The sequence below is a fragment of the Haemaphysalis longicornis genome, unplaced genomic scaffold, assembly GCF_048455015.1.
Source record: "Haemaphysalis longicornis isolate Haplotype H1 unplaced genomic scaffold, Haemaphysalis longicornis Haplotype H1 scaffold_4, whole genome shotgun sequence".
Lineage (NCBI taxonomy): Eukaryota > Metazoa > Arthropoda > Arachnida > Ixodida > Ixodidae > Haemaphysalis > Haemaphysalis longicornis.
This window is the reverse complement of record NW_027526361.1, coordinates 59472950-59491458: the sequence shown is the minus strand read 5'-3', so window position 1 is coordinate 59491458 and position 18509 is coordinate 59472950. Positions and strand designations below refer to the sequence as shown.

Genomic DNA, 18509 nt, shown 5'->3' with positions numbered 1-18509 from the left:
AAGCCAGACGTGCTTTAACAATTACTGTTGAGGACATTTCTCAGTCTATTTTTATTCTCCTCTTTGAAAAACCTAAAAAAGAATCTGGTTGCAAGAAACTTGAATCAAAGGGGGAAAAAAAAGTGCTATACACAACTGGTGAGATTGGTGTTGAGGATAGGCACTGAAGGTGGCATACATAGAAAATAAAAGCTCAGTTACAGGATGAGAAATCCACAGCACTCGCAGTATGGCTAATATTTCACCCCGAAAAGTTGAAGGGAGGGGTGAACAATGCAAGAGCCAACAAGTAACTGATTGTCATTACTGATCTACGCAGTTAGATTACGCTGGCTCGACGGCAAGGCTAGAGAGGGCAGACGATCATGTCCCGGCCCCGACCAGTCCCTCGATAGAAAACAGGCTGTAGCACTACGACTATTGCAGACCAATTTGTTTCCAAACCCAGTCCTGTAGCACCAAACGTATCCTGACTTATATGACCAAAAATGTAAATTTTGTTCAGGGTGGGCTACCCTCTCACACATGATGTGGAAGTGCCCGCACATCGCTACGAACCCACAGGAACACGGCACATATTTGCTAAACATACACAACGATGTGCAGTGGGAGGCCGCGCTGCACAGCTCTACCGCTTAAGATCAACAGGCCCTGGTCCGAATAGCAAGAGAGGCAGGCCACTGACTCCCATGGGGTCGGCCGAACCCTTGCAAGAAAGAAGACATAAGACAAGTCTTCTTATTTGGGCCCAATAAAGTCTTGTCTCTCTCTCTCTATCTCGATGCACAAATGCAAAGCAACGCCATTAGACAAACTAGTCATGGGCAGGCATGCTTATTTGGTTTTGAAAAACTGATACATGAGGGCACTGTTGCAAAAAAGAAACAAGATTGACACAATGGATGCTTAAGTGCACTTTCAAGCTTTAATTCTGGACACCATTCTTTCCTTGCCGTTCTGTCCGGTGTAGTTGGACAAGGCGGCGCACAAGTGGTGGGTCTCTACTCCGTGCAACTCCTTTTACAATATCGGTCCCCTCGAACAAAACTATGCTTCCCAAAGGATGCGGGCTTTGAAAGTGAAAGCAGGGCAACAATCAATGATTCGCAGACAGTATATCCTGTGCTGTGCTGAATGCATTCGCGACGAATTCATGGGCGAAGGTAGAGCACAGTGATGCCATCATTCCAGTGCTACACTACTACTATGAACAACTCTCCCATGCAAAGTGGGCTCCTTGCTCTCCCCAGACTGACTTTGGCAATTACAGCTGGTAGTAGTGGCAGCAGCGGGGTGCAGCGTCCATGCCTACATCCTAGGCCTTTGATCTAGAAACTTTCTTGCGCGTTTCACAGAAAAACACGGCAAAGGCATTTGCCTGCAGTCAAGCACGGCCAATGCAATGGGGCTTCACTTTGAGCAAGTACGGGGGTGGATGAGCCATGTATATCACCATTGTAACAAAAAAAAAAATTCACCATAATAGCGACCAACGCTAAACCAAGTGGACATTAATAGAAGTCGTGGCAATTTTTGTGTGGCTTGAAAGCAGGCTGCACGTGAAACGAGCATTCGAAACAAGGAGCTGTTGTGTAGTTTCTTGCCCGAAAATTTCACTAGATTGTCCGTCCTGCCGTGCGGTATAGGCTTGCGCTTCCGGCCAGCAAGGATTGATACAAGATTGATACATTTTGCACTAAGTATGACTAGGCGCGTGTGTAGGGTTTAAAGATAATGCCACACGGCGATTTTGTTTGTAACCAGGTAGATTAAAAAACAATAAAAAGGCTTCACAACAAAACTATGATCCTTTCCGCAGTGAAAGCCAACGGTTTTTGTCTTTCCATGCAGGTAACGTATTCTTGTACTACTGGCTTCTTCAATAAATGGTCCACAATAACGACCTTGACCATCTACTGCTTCCAAATGAACTGTGGCAAAGAAATTACTTGCAAAACACTAAGCAGGTTGTCTCGCTGTCGTTCAACGGCCAAAGGGGCAATTTAAATCGGAATTGGGGCTCGTCCGCACTGGTGACGAGAAAGGCATTCGAAATGCATATGGTGACGTTTGTGCTGACATCGCTTTGGAAGCACTGCACCGCGTCTAGAACACTTTGCCATTATGTCCTATGTCAGCAGTGTAGACGCCTTTAAAGCTGATCACGAGTAAAATTTTTGGTGCCATACAAATCCAAAGAAGTTAGACGACGAGTGGCTAAATAATTACTGAATTTCCCGCTCCACGGGGGTATTATTTCAGTGATATTAGGGTTTGCTTCGCCTCCTGCAGCTGGAGCAGAGCTAAAGCTCACTAATGCAACGCACCGTTTACACAGTTACCTGCAAGTGACTGACACCTTTTAGCCCTGCATTTGCTCAGCAGTGTTGCAAACGAATCGATTCACTGACTTGCAACAGGTGCATTGTGCAAAGCTGCAAAAACGAACTGAAAGGCCTTTTTTTTCCCTCTCTACGCCCGCTATCATTGCGCACAGCCCTACACAGCCTGCACACCTTTTTTTTCCCAAAGTAACGAGAATTAAAAACTTACATAATGCTTTCATCTTCGATGCTGCATTCCAGACTCACTTACACTAGCCTGTAACGTGGCCCCTACAGAACTGCTGCACCCAGCGTGTTCCGACCTCCGCTCAGGCCCTCGGAGGTTCAGAAAAACGTTGAACCTTGCCCTCGCTGCAGAGAAAGCACGAATAAGCCAGCTAGGGCCTGCGAGCAGCCATCGCCCAAGTGAGGAATGGCCTGAGGAGCTGCTGAAAGGCAGAGAGGAAAACCGGGTTGAGGAAGTGGGGGGAGAGAACCAAAAAAAGAGAGGCGCTGCCTCGCAGAAGAGCGGTGGGGGTTCTTCAGAGCCTGAGCTCCTTGTCGGCAGGCAGAGGCTCGAAGTAGGAGTTGACCTTCTCGTCAGTGACTTCTTCCAGGGTGGCCGGCTGCCACTGAGGATTCCCCGTGCGGTCGATGAGCACTGCGGAGGGAGCGAGGAGACGGGCTGAGACTTGCAAGCTGGCTGGAACTCATCTAATATGTGATACATGTCAGCGGTGCGAAAAGGAAGTGACACGAATGTCCCTACTCAGCAAGTAGTGAAGCCGATTGATAAGGCTGTCTACAGCCGGCCGGCTAAAATGCAGAAAAGTACTACTGTATTTGCACGATTCAAAGGCGCTCGCGAACGTAACTTGCAGGTCAGCTTCCTCAGGAAAATTTGGAAAAATCATTCGATGCCGATTCTACTGCACGCTGCCGTGTCAGGAAAAATCGCTTGTGCTTCAAACACTTGCTTGTCCAGCTCCTGCTGGCATTAAAGCTGGCGTGGAGAACATTAAGAGTGCTTAGTTCTGCTTTTCTTTTGTCAGTCACACACTCATGGCTCCGAAACGCCCAGTGCGGATCCCCTTGCTGTCAAGAAGTAAACTATTGCTTGATGGACGCTTCATAGTGGTACCTGTTTTGAGCTGTAACAGCCGAAAGGAGGTGCTAATCGTAGACACAGAAATATGCACAACAAAACAACTGGCTAAGGTATATGCCCATTGACAAATGGCTGAACCAAAATTTATTCACGTGATGTTGGATTGGAGTAACTTTTATTTTTGGAGAAGTTCGGGTCCACGGCGATGCTACTGGTTGCTTCGAAGCCGATTTCTATTTTTAGCCCGACTGTAACTCGCACCAAAATGTAAAGGTTACCTTTAGCAAAAAAAAAAAAGAAAAAAAAAAGGTGCGCATTAGAATCATGCAAAAACAGTAATAGCCCACTAGGTGGTTTTCAAGTTTTTTCAGCAGCACGTTCTTGTACACTTGGCCCCAATTTCTTTGCCTTATTACTCTTATCGCCCTCCTAGCAAAGATGTACGCATGCGTTCATCCTTTCCTGCATCCTGTCTCACGCACTGTTAAAATGCCACACTACTCAAAAGCAAGTGGCTTATCTCCCTGGCTTACTTGGAACAGGCTTGCATGTCATAGACAGCCTTCTGATGATCACTCATGCTGTGAAGAGAAATGCACTGGAATTTTGCACTTAGTACGAACAATGAGGGGCTGCCTTAAACCAACATGTTCGTATCCAGTCCTCACCAGAGAGATCGATCTGGTAAGTCATCGAATAAAATCTCTGGTCTTTCGACAGCCTAACTTCAATGAGGTCTTAAATAAGCAACCACATGCTTTTTCAGGGCCCTTATAATTGCATGGCACCAGTTTCAAAGTACAACGCTCTTGGATGGCCAGCACAAGTGTTTCAGCCAGCAGGACACATTCTTAAGGAGATCTGTTAAGCATTTTGGGACAGAAGCTTTGGAAGCAGAACCAACAATGAATTTCTGAGTGCAGTACCTTTGCTAGACAAAGACAAAGGAGGTCAAAGGCTTCTGTTCCGTTCTGGTGCATCCTTTTCTGGGGTACCGGGGCAGCGACTGACCTGATTTGACTCCCTCGTAGAAGTCAGAGTCCTGCATGAAGCGCTGGGAGAGGCGGAACTCCATCTTCAGGGCGTCTTGCAGAGTCAACCGGGTGCCCTCGTCCAGCTCCCGAAAGGTTATCTTCAGTGACAGCGGCGACTGCGCGGTTTAACAAGAGAGTCAGGTGACTAATCTCCTTGCAAGCACTGCCTAATGAACCCATGCGTTTGCCGCACAAGACCAACGCATATTTTGAGCAAATTAATTCACCCCAACAAACAAAAAAGACCTAAAAACAGAGGTTTTGCAATTCCACTTTGCATGCAGTACTACTTAAGAGGAAATTCGATGTCTGTGGCAGTTTTATCCTGGTGAAGGAGCGAGCTATACTGGAAGATTACAATTAACTCTTTCGCGACAGCACCGTAGTGCATTAACAGCCTTACTTGTAAGTTCCTAGTGACTGGTGAACATCAACAATGTCAACGGTAATCTTCTGCATTGCCAAAATAAAAAGTCAATGAAGAACACCTTCAAATTTTGTCCGAATTGAGAAGGCCACATTCAACTACCACATAGCAAGCTGTGGAAAAAAAAAAGAAAAGGAACGCACCATTTTGCTGAGTGTGGTCAGCTGCTCTTGAGCCCATTCTGAGGTGTCCTTCTTGAGATTTTCAATGATCTTCTCCACGCTTGGTGCGTCAAAGGCAGCGTTGATGCGGCCCATGTACTTCTTGAGACCAAACTCCTTCCGGAAGTCCGCTTCACACTGCAGTTCAAAGTTCAAAATAAGTCCTTTGTGTGTGTTGCGTTCAGAGTGCGAGGTGACACTATTCAGCACTAGCACCATCAGCTTCATCCAATAAGTGCTGCTGTGGGAGTTAGTACATTAAAACGCATGTTAAATGGTGTTGAGCAGTCTTGTACAGACACTTCTCGGCGGGTTATTGAACCGTGGAAAAAAAAGGCGGGGAAAGGGGGGAGGGGGGGGGAGGGAAGGCCCAGCCTGAACCAGAAAGTGTAACAATTCACAAAGCAGATCAAAACATAACACCAATCCGCAAAACATATAACCAGCCAGTTTTTATTGGCGTCCCTCTACGGGACGCGTGAGAACATAGTGTACCAGTGCCAAAGCTCACACAATTCTCCCTACAACACAAAGAAATGTGGAAGCTTTTAACCCAACCATTCAGAGCCTGCTGCAAACTATGGGAATGTCAGAAATGTGTGACAAATACCCTAAACAGCACATGGTTTTCTACGCATAGCGCAAGTTTTGTTGCGTCTGTACCAGCAATCGGGAAAACTCCCTTCCCTTTGGTACGCAGTCCGCATGCAAAGGTCACACCAAAAAAACAGTTCCCTGGACACTAAGGTCAACACTTTCCAGCCAGTTATGCCCTCTCGCCTCACTCCCATCCAAACCAGCGAAGTCTTGGGAACACTAGTGAGTTGTAAAAAAAATGTTAGCAGATTAGTGCTCATACTGCAACGACACTGCAACAACACTTCAATAGCGCAATTATGTGATGGGGCTATCACATAGCAGGATTAATTGTATGACACCGAAGCCTCGCCTAGTGTGCCGCTGCAAATATAGCCAGCCACCTTTCTGCCCAGACACATTGGGGAGGCTTATCTTTGTCCACTGCAAATCCCCCTCTGCAGGCATTAAAAGAAACTGCGAGCCTTGTTCCAGTTCACTCAATCCACTTGCTTGGTCTTGATTGATTGATTGTGGGGTTTAACGCACCGACGCAATGCAGGCGATGAGGCGTGCCGTAGTGGAGGGCTCCGGATTAATTTTGACCACCTGGGGATCTTTAACGTGCGCCGAAATCTCGTACACACGGGCATTTTTGCTTTTCGTCTCCATCAGAAAAGCGACCGCCGCGGCCGGGAATCGAACCCGCGACCTCGTGCTCAGCAGCGACTTGCTTGGTCTAAAACGCACTGCCTATTCTGTGGACCAGACCACAAAATAATGTTTAGATTTATTCTGTGGTCCACACCCACCACAGGGTTATGTTCCGTTTTGAGTTACTGCTAAAAGGGCTTCAGGAGTGCAGTGGTAGAGTCTTTTGTATTGGTGCTAACACCCTAGGTTCAAGTCCTAGCAGTTGTGTAGTTTTTTCTTTAAGTAAATTTTTTGCTGTTATTTGTTATCTTAAGCCAATTCTAACCATTCTTTATGCAAATAAGCAGGTATTTGTATCTTTCAGGTTGCTTTAGACGAATAAGGATCAACTATACCATGGTACAGTCCACAGATTGGACCTGAACATTGCCCTGTGATCTGGTCCACAGAATAATGCTTCACATTATACTCTGTTCATGATCATCATCACCAACTGGTCCACAGATTAGGCACTCCCTGGTCAAAACCTCATTGTCTTTGACCAATTTGCCTGAGTGGATATGCAATCACGCACTGCAACCGACATACCTGCCTTTAGAAAACTTCACGGGCTTCATGCATGCTTCTGGGCAAGCCAGGATCAGAACGATTTGCAGAAGTACAATCACTTTTAGGGGCGAAGCTCCTTAAGGCGTGGGTCTGTCCATCCTCGACGTATGTATGTAGCCACCTCTAGTTTAGTTCTTGGATTGTTTACTAGATGGCGGTACTTGTATATGATGAAAAGATGCGCTTGGATTGTTTACTAGATGGCGTGGCTACCTCTAGTTTAGTTCTTGGATTGTTTACTAGATGGCGGGGAGCGTTGTAATAAAATCCGTTTGCTGTTGGCGCGCGCTTGGAGTCGCCCGATGGATAAGGCTGCAGATGTGCGAGCCCGCGAGGCAGAAGCGCTCCGTGAAGCTGCGCGACGCCGCCGCCAAGATCCTGCCGTACGAGAGCGGGAGGCCGAAGCGTGTCGTCTGGCTGCGCGACGACGCCGCCAAGATCCCAGCGTTCGAGAACGAGAGGCCCAAGCGTCACGGCAACGGCGCGAGGACCCTGCCGTACGCGAAGCGGCACGGCTGCGGCGCGAAGAGGATCTCCAAAACGTCAGAGAACGGGAAGCGGCGAGAAAGCGCGCATATCGGCAGGCAGACCCCGATGCAGTGAGAGCTCGTGAGGCGTCTGCAAAACGCATCAGGCGAGCTCAGCCCCAAGGTGCCGACGCGCGGTTTAAGCGAGACTTTCTAGACGTTACGTTCGGACACAGATGTAGTGGGCGAACTTTCACTGAAGAGTAACGGTTTTACCGATGATTTCCCCTCAGGAGCTTCGCCCACTCATCATCATTCACCCCGTGGATATGCTGTGAATTTTTTTCGTTATTGAATTTTTTGCTGGAGTATCAGGATGGGGTCTTTGACAGTTGGCACATTTGAACACTTGGGTTTTTTGCTGTTTCCTGGGGGGAGGTCGCGGTATTCACAGTGTGCGCATGTTACTTTCCCACGACAGCTGTAGATGCAACAGACATAGCGTTGGCACTTAGCACATCTGCATGTATTTGGGATGTGTCGGTAGCACGTTTTCTTGACACTTTCTGCATTGCAGGCGCCGTTTGCAATCGGGCGCGGTGCCACCATTGTTGGATCTATGGGCTATCTTGGCCGAGAATAAAAGCAGCGGCCACAAAGGCTCGTGTCCACTACAAGAGTAACTTCAAGCGTAAAGTTAATCCTTGTGGAATTGGAAAATGGTGAAGTGTGGCTTAACCGCGGAAATGGCCAATTGGGTGGTGGAAGCTTGGCTAGGGATTCCATCAACAGTAGTTGGGAAGGCATTCAACAAATGCGGAATTTGTAACCCCATGTACAGCGCTGGAAACAAAATGCTGTGGTCGGAGAGTGAACCGGAGCTCTCCTTCTGAATGAAGTTCACTGAATGAGCAGCTTGTTGCCACTTGAAAATACGAAAAAGTTTGCACATTTCTTTTCCTTTGGCTGGAATCACATGCATGTCATGTTAGAAGCGGGGCAAGCAATTTTGTTTTCTATTTTTTTCCACTTACAGAAATCAGGGCACATTGTACTCTGGTAGCTACTAGGTCTGCCCAAGGCCTGTTCTAGACATAAGTAAACTGTCCCCCACCCCTCTCCCCCTCTCTCTCTCTAGCCCTAGCCCTAGCGTCCCTGTATTTAAAAAATAAGCTCTTTACCTGGTCTTGATGCTTGATAAGTATCTTGTCGATGTCGGAAATGTTCGGTGATGACAGTCGTATGAGGTCACTTTCGATTGACTCGATCTGTTTGGGAGGAAATCAAACGGCAATCAATCACCACAAAACTACCAGATGCATAGGGATGCACAAGGTGATAAGCTCGCAATTTATGCTGTTAATACAATAATAAAAAGTGCCTTTGCTGCCATTCCAATTCCAGCCACACTGACTCATGCAGCAAAGCATAAGTGGGTAAATTCTACCATCCTAACACGTAGCAACAGAAGCTTGAAGCCAACTGTGCGGCAGTGAATAGCTGTGGTGGCTTCGGAGCTTTTTTTATCATTTACAAACGCTGCCAGAAAAGAAGTACTTCCTACTAATTTTGCCACCAATTCATTGCTTAATGCCCTTCATGAAGCCATCTCTCTTTGAATTTAGGATTGATTAATGTGCTAAGTTTGGTCGCACAAAGATATTAAACAATGAAATGACCTGTTCCACGAGCAAAACAATAATGTTGGTGAAGGAGTGATTCAATGCACATGCCTGGAGAATATAAAGACCAACCCTGGAGGCATAAAAAAAGGCAGGACGGGAAGAGGGGGATGTGCGGAGATATTGATAGCCCAAGTCGCTATCAAGCAGCAAAAATGTTGGAACATGAGCATTTTAGAACGAAGTGGAGGGGAAATGCAAGAGAAATGCAAGATGGAAGTGCGCAGAGGCCAGAGAACGAGCAGGGCACGAGGAGTGCGACCCCTCACCCTTTGTGAGGAGGCAAAATGCGTGGCAATGCGACCCTTCAGGACGTCCCAGCCAATGAGGCGATGCCCAGTCAAGCCCAGGTAGAGGCCCAGCTTTCCCGGTAGCCGGGGCAGCACATAGCTGCCCCCGACGTCGGGGAAAAAGCCTGCACACGTTAAGACACACTCAGAGAAGAGCTCACAAAAGATCTGCACTTTGAACACTTGTGCCAACTTGAGAAAGAGCCCAAATTATTCAGGCACTGACTGCACAGAATTCCAAGAAACAAAGGGCCCAACTCACGAGTTAACTGCAAACTCTCCCTCTTTAAAAAGGGAATTAAAACAACAATCACCGATGCCATTTTTAAAGAGTTTGCGTCTTCACTTTTCAGAATGAACAAGTTAAAGCAGAACATGCTGCCACAGACAAGTGACCCAGTGCACCGTACTAAGAGACGAGCACCGTGTCCGAACAGAAAAGTGGTGCACTGTGGACCACTACTTCCTTCTGAATACAAATGAAGCAACACTATATCGATAATAGGGCAATACAGAAGGCAGCTCGGGTGCGAAAGGACGCATGTTATTACAAATGTGCTACAGTGGTAGCTTAATTACAAGGTACTAATACACAAAGGTGAACTACAAAAAGGAACTGGAGATTAATAAGAATTCTCTGTGAGCTCAAGGAAAGCAAAAATTTGTCACTACCAAATACAGGATCAACACTCTACATGACAACTAATTCATTCAGCTATTCTTTACAGCCTAGACCACTCTATTGATGTGCAGTCGGCTCAAAACTAAAACCAACTTGAGTGGCTTTTTTTTTTAATGACAAGTATGCCACAAAACATTACTCAGTTGAATTGTCGGCAATAATGGGCCTCGAAGCAGAGTAAAATAAACAAATAAATAAAACACCCAGCTCTCACCTATTGCAGTCTCTGGCATCGCAAACACCGTTCTTTCTGTTGCCACACGAAAGGTTCCATGAACTGAGAGGCCCACACCCTGGGATAGAAGACACAATATTCGCTTTCCTTACATCATTTACAAATTCTGTATCGCACATCCTTCATAGCCTGCGCTGTCAAACTGAGCTCACTACAAAATGCAGAATATTTGCTCATTCCCCTTTAACTACCCTTCCCAAAGCCAAGCAGAACTCAAGGTAGGAATCACTTCTCAAAATGAAAAGAAACAACTACCTGGGCAATGTAGCTTTTTACCTTGTCGTTACAATGACTGTATTGGATTTCGAAAGTGGAGAACATGATGATCCTGGCATTTACCGGTCCATATCGATCTTAAGCATTTTAAAGGGACACTAAACGCTGAATAAAATTCAGTTCCAACTGAAATATAATACATTTCGTAGCTATCTAGCTATCTAAAATATATATTAAACGTTCGCTTTGTCCAGATCTTTGTCTTGAGTGTCCTTGCATACAGAGGAAGCCTACAGCAGACTTTTTACAAGACTTAAAATTTGGTGTGTCAACCCCTTTAATGACCTTCGTTTGCATCTAACAACAACCAAAGTCATAATGCCTGCCAATGATGCTGCACCAGAAGGAAGAGTGCACTATAAAACAACAAGTTGCTGCACTTGCCAAACGGGCTAAGAGGAAATAAATCCCCACTAAGCAGCCCTAAAATAAAGTACATCCTTTCTCGTTCACCCCATGTAGTGATCGTGACAAAAAATTTGCTTCAACAATTCCTTGCACGGAATTATCTATAAGTACTTAGAGTTGACCTTGCACTGTAAGCTGAGTTGGATATTGCACACCACGATGATATCCTCCAAGCTTGCATCATCGTGTTTTGCCCTTTTCTGAAGTAGAACGCACTGTAATTATACAGTTCAGCATTGCATGGGATTCATCTGTCAGTTTATATAGAATTGCACAGTTTCACTGCCTCAGTCTGCACTGTATAAATTCATTCTTGCTTGAATTCCCCTGTATTGTTCACTGCTGCGTTCTGTCACGACAGGCCACATAAAAGGCCTACCTAGTGCGAACTTTTACCAACCAAAAAACACATGCATTCTAAAGATACGGAGACACACGCCAGCAGTACTCACCCCACCCATGGTGACACCATCCAAGAGAGCAACGTAGGGTACCGTCAAACTGGCTGCAAGAACGGACCAGGAAGGAGCACAAAATTAGAGAGCCCCAGATTCCAGGAAGTTCAAGCTTTGGAGTTTATTGCCTGTCCACTACAATCGGATAAGTGGTGAGCTATGGATTAATCTAGACCACGGGGAGCTCTTCGACACATGCCCAACGCGGTGCAACAAGCTTGAAGAATTGATTTTTATACCGAGGAATACAACAATGCCCAGCTCCAAGCAAAAGTCTGTCAATTTGTACATACATCTACAAGTCACGGCATTCCCACCCCAATTGTCATTACCACCATCATCATGACATGCTTCTCACTAGCCTTAAACTGCTGAGTGGAAGAACAATGCCACTCCTCAATTGAAACAGTGGCTAAGCGCTCTGTTTCTCAGTAACACGAGGAAGGGGTGGAAGAATGGAAATCCAACTCCTTAAGATGGCAGTCAGTGATGGGCAGGTAGCTAAGGGTGCATTGTGTGTCACTCCACTTAGTATGGATGAATGTGCCTTGCCATACGTATCAATGCAGTGAACACCTGCAACCACACTACGTTCCTAGTAATTCTTTCAAATGAGAAATTAATGCTAAACTTTTTCGCTCTCTGTACTCCAAAGTGGATTCAGAGGAGAGAGAGCATTTAGCATGAACCTTTCCATCGTGACTGTACTTCGCAAGCTTCATTTAAAAAAAATCAAGCATGAAAAAGCACTTATTTGTAACTAGACAGTTTCAGCAAAAACAACTAAGTTGTAGCCAGTCAAAAAGAAAAAAAGAAAGAAAATGGCATCCCAAAAATTTGTTTACAACCGTACCCAATTTTTATTTTTAAATTCTGGCATTACCTGGCCACGGAAGCGCCTGGCTTTTGCAATGAACTCGAGTAGAGTGCATGGCTACAGAGTAATTTGGAATGCCTGGGGCTGCTTAGAATTCTCTGAAATTTGATGGCTGCTGGCGTTCTTACATTTTGCCTCCTCAGAAAAAAAAAATGGCCATAATGACCGAGCAAGACGTTTTCCCTAATGTCAACACCTTTTTTAGATGTGTGGTAAACCAGACGTCTTCACTAAATCGACCAGATTTAGGGGAAATCCCCAAGGTGGGGTAAGTTTCTGTGAAGAAAAATATGACATCCACCTCAATGCAGCTGTATGGCTGCATTAAAATGGATGTCAAAAAAAAAAAAGAATTGTGGTTCATTCCTCTGTCATAGGAATTGGTAAAACACGAAAGTGAAATGTGCAGTGAAATCTGCAGCTGAGTATGATTTGCGGGTCTGCGCTGTCTTGTGGGTGTGTTTGGTGAGCAATGTCCTGCTGGCGGGTCGCTTCGGCAAAGGTGTACTGGCATCATTTCCATGATGGATATGACGTCAATGAAACCTTGGTGTATACCGACATAAAATGCTCTCGTGTTAAAATATAAAACCCGGAAATGAACACCCCAAGCATAACGTACTCTTTGGTTCTAAAGGTTGCTTCCCTACAAGAGGACCCTGTGTGCAGGGGTGCACCCTTTCCAGGCCACTTGCTTCGTTGCACTGGCGTCACTTCCATGACCGATATGACGTCACTCAAATGTTTGTGTATCCCGAAATAAAACACTCTCGTGTAAAAAAAAAAGTTCATAAAGCAGCTACTTTTCACCTCCAAACGTGTAAAAAAAAAAAAAAAAAAAAGAGCAACAGAAATCTGGCAGACTCATAGTTCATACAATTCCATGTACATAGGTAAACATTCATCAGAGACCTCCAACAAACTTCGCAAGTTCTCACTCAAGAGTTGCGACATCATATATCGGAGTAGAACAGACGGTGGCAGTACCACCCAAGCTCCAAGATATTTTTTTATCCGTTGTTCTTTTCCAATAGAATAGTTTCATTCAAGTACAGCATGATCGTTAACCTTGCTCATTCATCCTGTCAGTAAAATGAGGGGACAAGTTCTAGAGGAGTTTTTTTTCTTTTTTTTAGATGGCGAGCTCATAGTGTAAAATGAAATGCCAGAGAATACAGCCCTAAGTTATCCACATTATTTGAACATTGTGGACATTATGTGGCCATGGAAGAAAACTCGAGATCACTGGAACTCCTGGTTTCACACAAGGTGTACTGATAGCCGGGTGACTAAGACCACTCTTCATAAAAGAATCAATATGTTGCACTGCAATTTAGAAAAAGTACGAATATCCAGCAGGAGGCTTATTATGCAACATACCTAGGGTCCTTAGTTCATGGGTAAAGCCTGCTATTGGTCAATAGGATTTCCATTAACCCACACCAATCGGAGAACCAAGCACTCATTTACCAATCAGGTTGTTGAGGCGGTATTCTTCACGGAAGAAAGCATCCCTAAGCTCAGACTCTTTGCCCTGCGTCAATGCGATGGCCTTGACGTCGCCGCCAGCACAAAACGCTTTTGATCCCGCGGCAGCCTTGATAATGACCATCTTCAGATCGGGGTCTGTGTCCCATTTCTGCATCGAAAAGTGTGAAAAAAAAAAAAAAAAAAAAAAAAACAATAAGCATGCAAAATAGCATAACACCCTACACATGTGCACACGTGCCACATTCTTCAACATTCTTTGAAAATCGTGTGGATATTTTGGACGTGGTCAGATGGCTAGTGTTTAAGTCGGCATGCCTGTCGATTTTGACAGCAGCATTTATAAGGCTGCGAAAATATGAGGAAGCGTGTCGACCTCAGAAAGCAGTCGAAGTTTGGGAACTTTGAGACTGGGAGGGAAAAAATAGGCGTTTCCACCTCTTCAATGTTTCTCACAGCGGAACTGTTCAAGCTCAAGTTCCAGTAGTGCTGGGCATCACTCAAAAATTAGCGCAGAAAAGTGTAGCGGTGGAAAATGCTAGGCCAAGAAGTGTGCGGGGAAGTGGCAAGGAGGCAAGGAGCCAACGAGCAGGTGTGCGGGGAGTGCACATCGCTGCACAGATGTTCGGTTGGGAGGCGCGCTTCAGGAATTAGCAGCGCCTAGCGATGACGCAAGCTCAGACGGGTAGGTGTTCCCCTAGTTGAGAGAGATGGCATGCTCTCAGCAGCATCAGTGTCCGATCTACCGATAAGATGGGCAGACCTAAGAAAGTGCTCTCTCCTGAGGAATAAGCAGAGCTTCGGGGAAGGAAATGGGAAGCCGATCGCGAGCGTGTCAAGTGGTGTCAAGAAGATCCTGAATTCTGGGTGGGGCTTGACAAAGGTAGAAAGCAAAGGAGGGCTGAAGATCCCGAGTTGCGGGCCAGTAAAGTAGCTGCCAATTGACGCGGCCCACCACAAAGACTTAAGACTGGCAGCCCAGCAGTGAAGAGATTCCGATCCCAGCTTGCAAGTCTGGCAAAGCTATAGAAAAAGCCAAGTTAAAGCTACTGAAGACCAGCTCTGCTGTTTTCTGTCTTCACATCTCAATTGCTAAGGTTGCCTTATTTCTTTTTGGAATAGATATCAAGAAAACGGATGTCAATGTCAGCGGAGTATAACGATAAACTAGAGTATAAACTAGACATTTTTCTTACAAAGTAGGATGCACTGTGCTTGAGCGCTTGCAGAATAGAAGAGAGATAAAACAGAAAACAAAGATTACAAAACCACATTACAAAGAATGACTGCCAAGTCTCCACAGCACAACTACAAGAATTTCCACTTGTCTAGCACTGACCAGTATTGTATATGCATAGTTCACAATAACCAAATAACTTTATTGCAAAAATATTGGCGGCACATTTAAACAATTTCTCATGGTCACCCTTCAGAAGAACTTCTTTCTTGAAGAAAACCGAAAAGCCCACTTTTTTTTGTAAAGGACCACCAAATGCAGGAACAAAAAAAAAATTACCTTCAGAACGGGGTAAATCTGGCGGATCATGTCCAGAGACAGCGCATTGAGAGCCTTGGGTCTGTTCAAGGTGATGACACCCTTGTTGCCGACTTTCTCCACTATGACGTCTCCCGATTCCGTTGACATTGCCCTCTACAAGGACCAAGAAAAACATCTCACACGCTGAAATACGCATATATGCATAAACAAAAGCTTGATCCTGCATGACATTCACAACCGACTGTAAGAAGCACTTAATTTAATACATTGTAGCACTTAAGAAAGAAAATAAAACAATCTAGATGTCTACACAGTAAAACCTTGTTACCACATACCCATTATGCTACAAATAGTAGTAACGTTGAGCTATGAAGAGAGCACTTTAAGCTTTGTTGCAACTCACTGAGCAGTACTACTGCTTTTGCTTGCGGTTTTGTTTTGCCTCCCAGTAGGTATTGGTACGAAAGGACCAGGAAGAGGACTTGGCACTTCGCTTTATCTAAAAGCTCAAGCAGTCATAGCTCACCACAATTTTGTTAGGCGGTAAATGGTGCTTCCTATACAGAGGAATCTACATTTGAAACAACAGAGTTCAAATTACCTGTTCACTTCCCATTAATAAATTAAAATTTCCCCTGCAACGTACCGAAAGAGGGCAGACAAAATGGACGGTCAGTGTGCTGAGTGCATGCGAGGGGACGCAGTCTGGTAAGAATCAAAGAGACAAGCTATGTGGTTTAGTAAAACCTAGTGGGTGTTTAATCTCTGTTATGGTGTAGTTGCGGGTACTTTGCTTGCTTCAGAAGGTACACCTCGCACTCAAGTTTACATTCGTTAGAATTGGACAACTACAGCCCATCTTTAGTCACGATGCTCTAATCAGAAAACAAGCAATCAATATTTCTGTTATTCCCCGCAATTTCAACATCGTACCGCCAGCCTACAGTTAGTGTCAATGTGTTCAAAGAGCCAAACATACGGCGTAATGTCATCGAGCTGATCCTTTCAAATTAGCAGTTGCCTTTAACAGCACATGCCAATTCATACAGGCCGGCCAGATGACACCATCCTGCAACACTATTCAGCAAGTTCCAAAAATGCCTCCAGACGTCGCAACCATAGTTAAGCTTTTCCAGATATCTGACCACATTGAGTGCAGTTTGCACTAACCTTAGTCAATTTGCTATACTCCAAACGCAATCTTTTGATTAAAGCAGCCTTTGTGGTCCCTTTAGCCAATTTTTATTAAACTATATCGACAATGTACAATTATGGAGACGACCCAAAGGTTCATGCAGGCATTCTAATGAGAAGAACCAGCCTAACGTGCTTTTCAACAATGACACCGAACGTTTAGTGCATTTGCTCTCCTCAGCCATGCGGGTTTCTCTAACTTAAGAGGGCACTGAAGCTCCTACAGGCAGCAATGCCACACCCCAGAGGGGAGTGTCCTTAACTTTGGAGGAAAAGCTCACTGAAAGTCTCAGCACCACTAAAATAAGAGTTGTTGGAGCTCCACATACCACAGAATGAGTGCTTAAGCACGCTGGTCCTCTTAGGCACCTAGAAAAAGCAAGAGCATCGTAGATTTTATCAATTTACCGTGTAACTAGGACTAAAAACAACGTGCATGTCATCGTGCATTTTTAAAAGTCTTTTTTTATTTTTTTTCCTCAGTGTCCTAACATGGCACACGCACAATATTTTCGGTTTACAAAAGCGAATGATCTAGGACAGTGCAGTCAGCAGTAACACACAAAAATATCGCCACGGCTAGCAGTCACCGGAATTCGGCGCGTACGCAGGTGTCCAGCTGCACACGCAAGCAGGAACTGATCGCGGCCTCATATCGTATTCCAACGCCGCACCGCACTTCGACCGACCATTCCCTAGATGCCGCTACAAATAAGGGATGCACGTTGAAGGTCGAAACATTGTCCAGCGTTGCAATTTAGAGTTATTTAAAGCCGGACTGCGCATTCACTGCAACAAATGCTAATTATTACACACAATCTTATACTAACCTTTCTTCCCTCCACATTTTATTTTATTTTATTTCTTACGGGGGAAAAATGTCGTTTGCATTCAGCATCCGCCAAACTTGTACAGAGACTTGTAGCGCTCTTGCGGACATTTCTGTCCAGTCTCAAGGGCTTACAATCGAAGGTTTATTGAAAGTCAGCACGCAAGAATGTAACGCAATGCGGAATGTAACACGTGATGCGATGTTGTCGCATATGCACCGGTCACGAGAATCGTTGGCAGGCTCAGTTTGTGGCACTATCCGTTCGCCGTAATGGTAATGGAGACAAAGACGCTGTTTACCTTTTTGCAAGACCTAAAACAGTCGTCCGCATCACCTTCGGGATCGTCATTTTGGAAAGCACGCTCAAGATCCGCTCGCTCCTCTCGAAAACTCGACGCTTTCGCAGGCCCCCGCGTCGTCCACGTAGCGTCGCACGGACTTGAGTTTACAAGGGCAGCCTTCTATTTTCTTCTGCCACCAGTCAGCACGCCCATATGAGTTTTATTTACAAGTAAAGCCACACACAAACTCATAACCTTTTCAACACCTCTGGCCAGCGCCTCCGTTAGCTTTTCACTGCCTGCCGCGTCACGCAGATTCCCACTTGTTTCCTAGGTCGGCCTGTTCCTCCTAGTTGGCGTGCGGCGGCGCTAGCTTATTTTACCTTCCACACACAAAAAAGAGACTTTCGGATTCTGGTAGAGGAAAAGCAAAGTGTGCGAACAAATTTAACTTTAATCTGCTGCTAATGGAAGCCCTAGGATTAGAAGGGCATTAGCTTAATGCCGTGGTGAAATAATCACCACCGTGATTTCATTTCAAGTCGCGAAATGATGTCACTCTTATGTCACGAACAACAAGGGAAGGAATAGTATATCTGATTTGCAATTGTTTTGCAATATATTTTTATTGCAGTGGAGACAGGCTTCATAGTTGGCGTGGCTGGAATTTTGTGTTGCAGCCTATGGTTGCAGCCCTTGCACAGAAAATGAGGCGAACGATACCCACCTAACTACAGGGTTAATAAGGTGGCGCCCTAAGTGAGCACTAAAGAGATTGGTCGCTGGTTCGACGCTGATCGGGCAGGCATATAGAAATAAAGGAGGCACCGCCCTGATCTGCAGTTTTTGGTACCTGCTAGCGAGGCTAGACGACCTATTGCAGTTTCGGATTGTGTATTCTAACGTTGCGAGTTCGCAGTTTTGCAATAAAACTTGTCTTTAAATGTGCAA

General features: G+C 45.4%; 1 protein-coding gene across 1 annotated transcript; it reads right to left on the bottom strand.

Moving 5' to 3' along the window:
- Nucleotides 1-903: 903 nt before the first annotated feature.
- On the bottom strand, nucleotides 904-17860 carry Hibch (3-hydroxyisobutyryl-CoA hydrolase). The gene is made up of 11 exons (XM_077706881.1): nucleotides 17577-17860; nucleotides 16775-16814; nucleotides 15270-15404; nucleotides 13736-13904; nucleotides 11386-11438; nucleotides 10229-10307; nucleotides 9312-9457; nucleotides 8542-8628; nucleotides 5037-5192; nucleotides 4444-4582; nucleotides 904-2985 (listed from the first exon to the last, which is right to left on the bottom strand). The coding sequence occupies exons 1-11, from the start codon at nucleotides 17624-17626 to the stop codon at nucleotides 2867-2869; spliced, it is 1173 nt and encodes a 390-aa protein (XP_077563007.1). The 5' UTR covers nucleotides 17627-17860; the 3' UTR covers nucleotides 904-2866.
- Between the last annotated feature and the right edge of the window lie 649 nt (nucleotides 17861-18509).

Coding starts and splice junctions, on each gene's coding strand:
- Hibch (XM_077706881.1), bottom strand. CDS start 17,626: ATGACGATCCCGAAGGTGATGCGGACGACTGTTTTAGGTCTTGCAAAA. Junction 15,405..16,774: donor GCTTAAGCACTCATTCTGTG/GTATGTGGAGCT, acceptor TGGTCCTTGTAG/AGGGCAATGTCAACGGAATC. Junction 2,986..4,443: donor CTACGAGGGAGTCAAATCAG/GTCAGTCGCTGC, acceptor CTCCCTCCGCAG/TGCTCATCGACCGCACGGGG.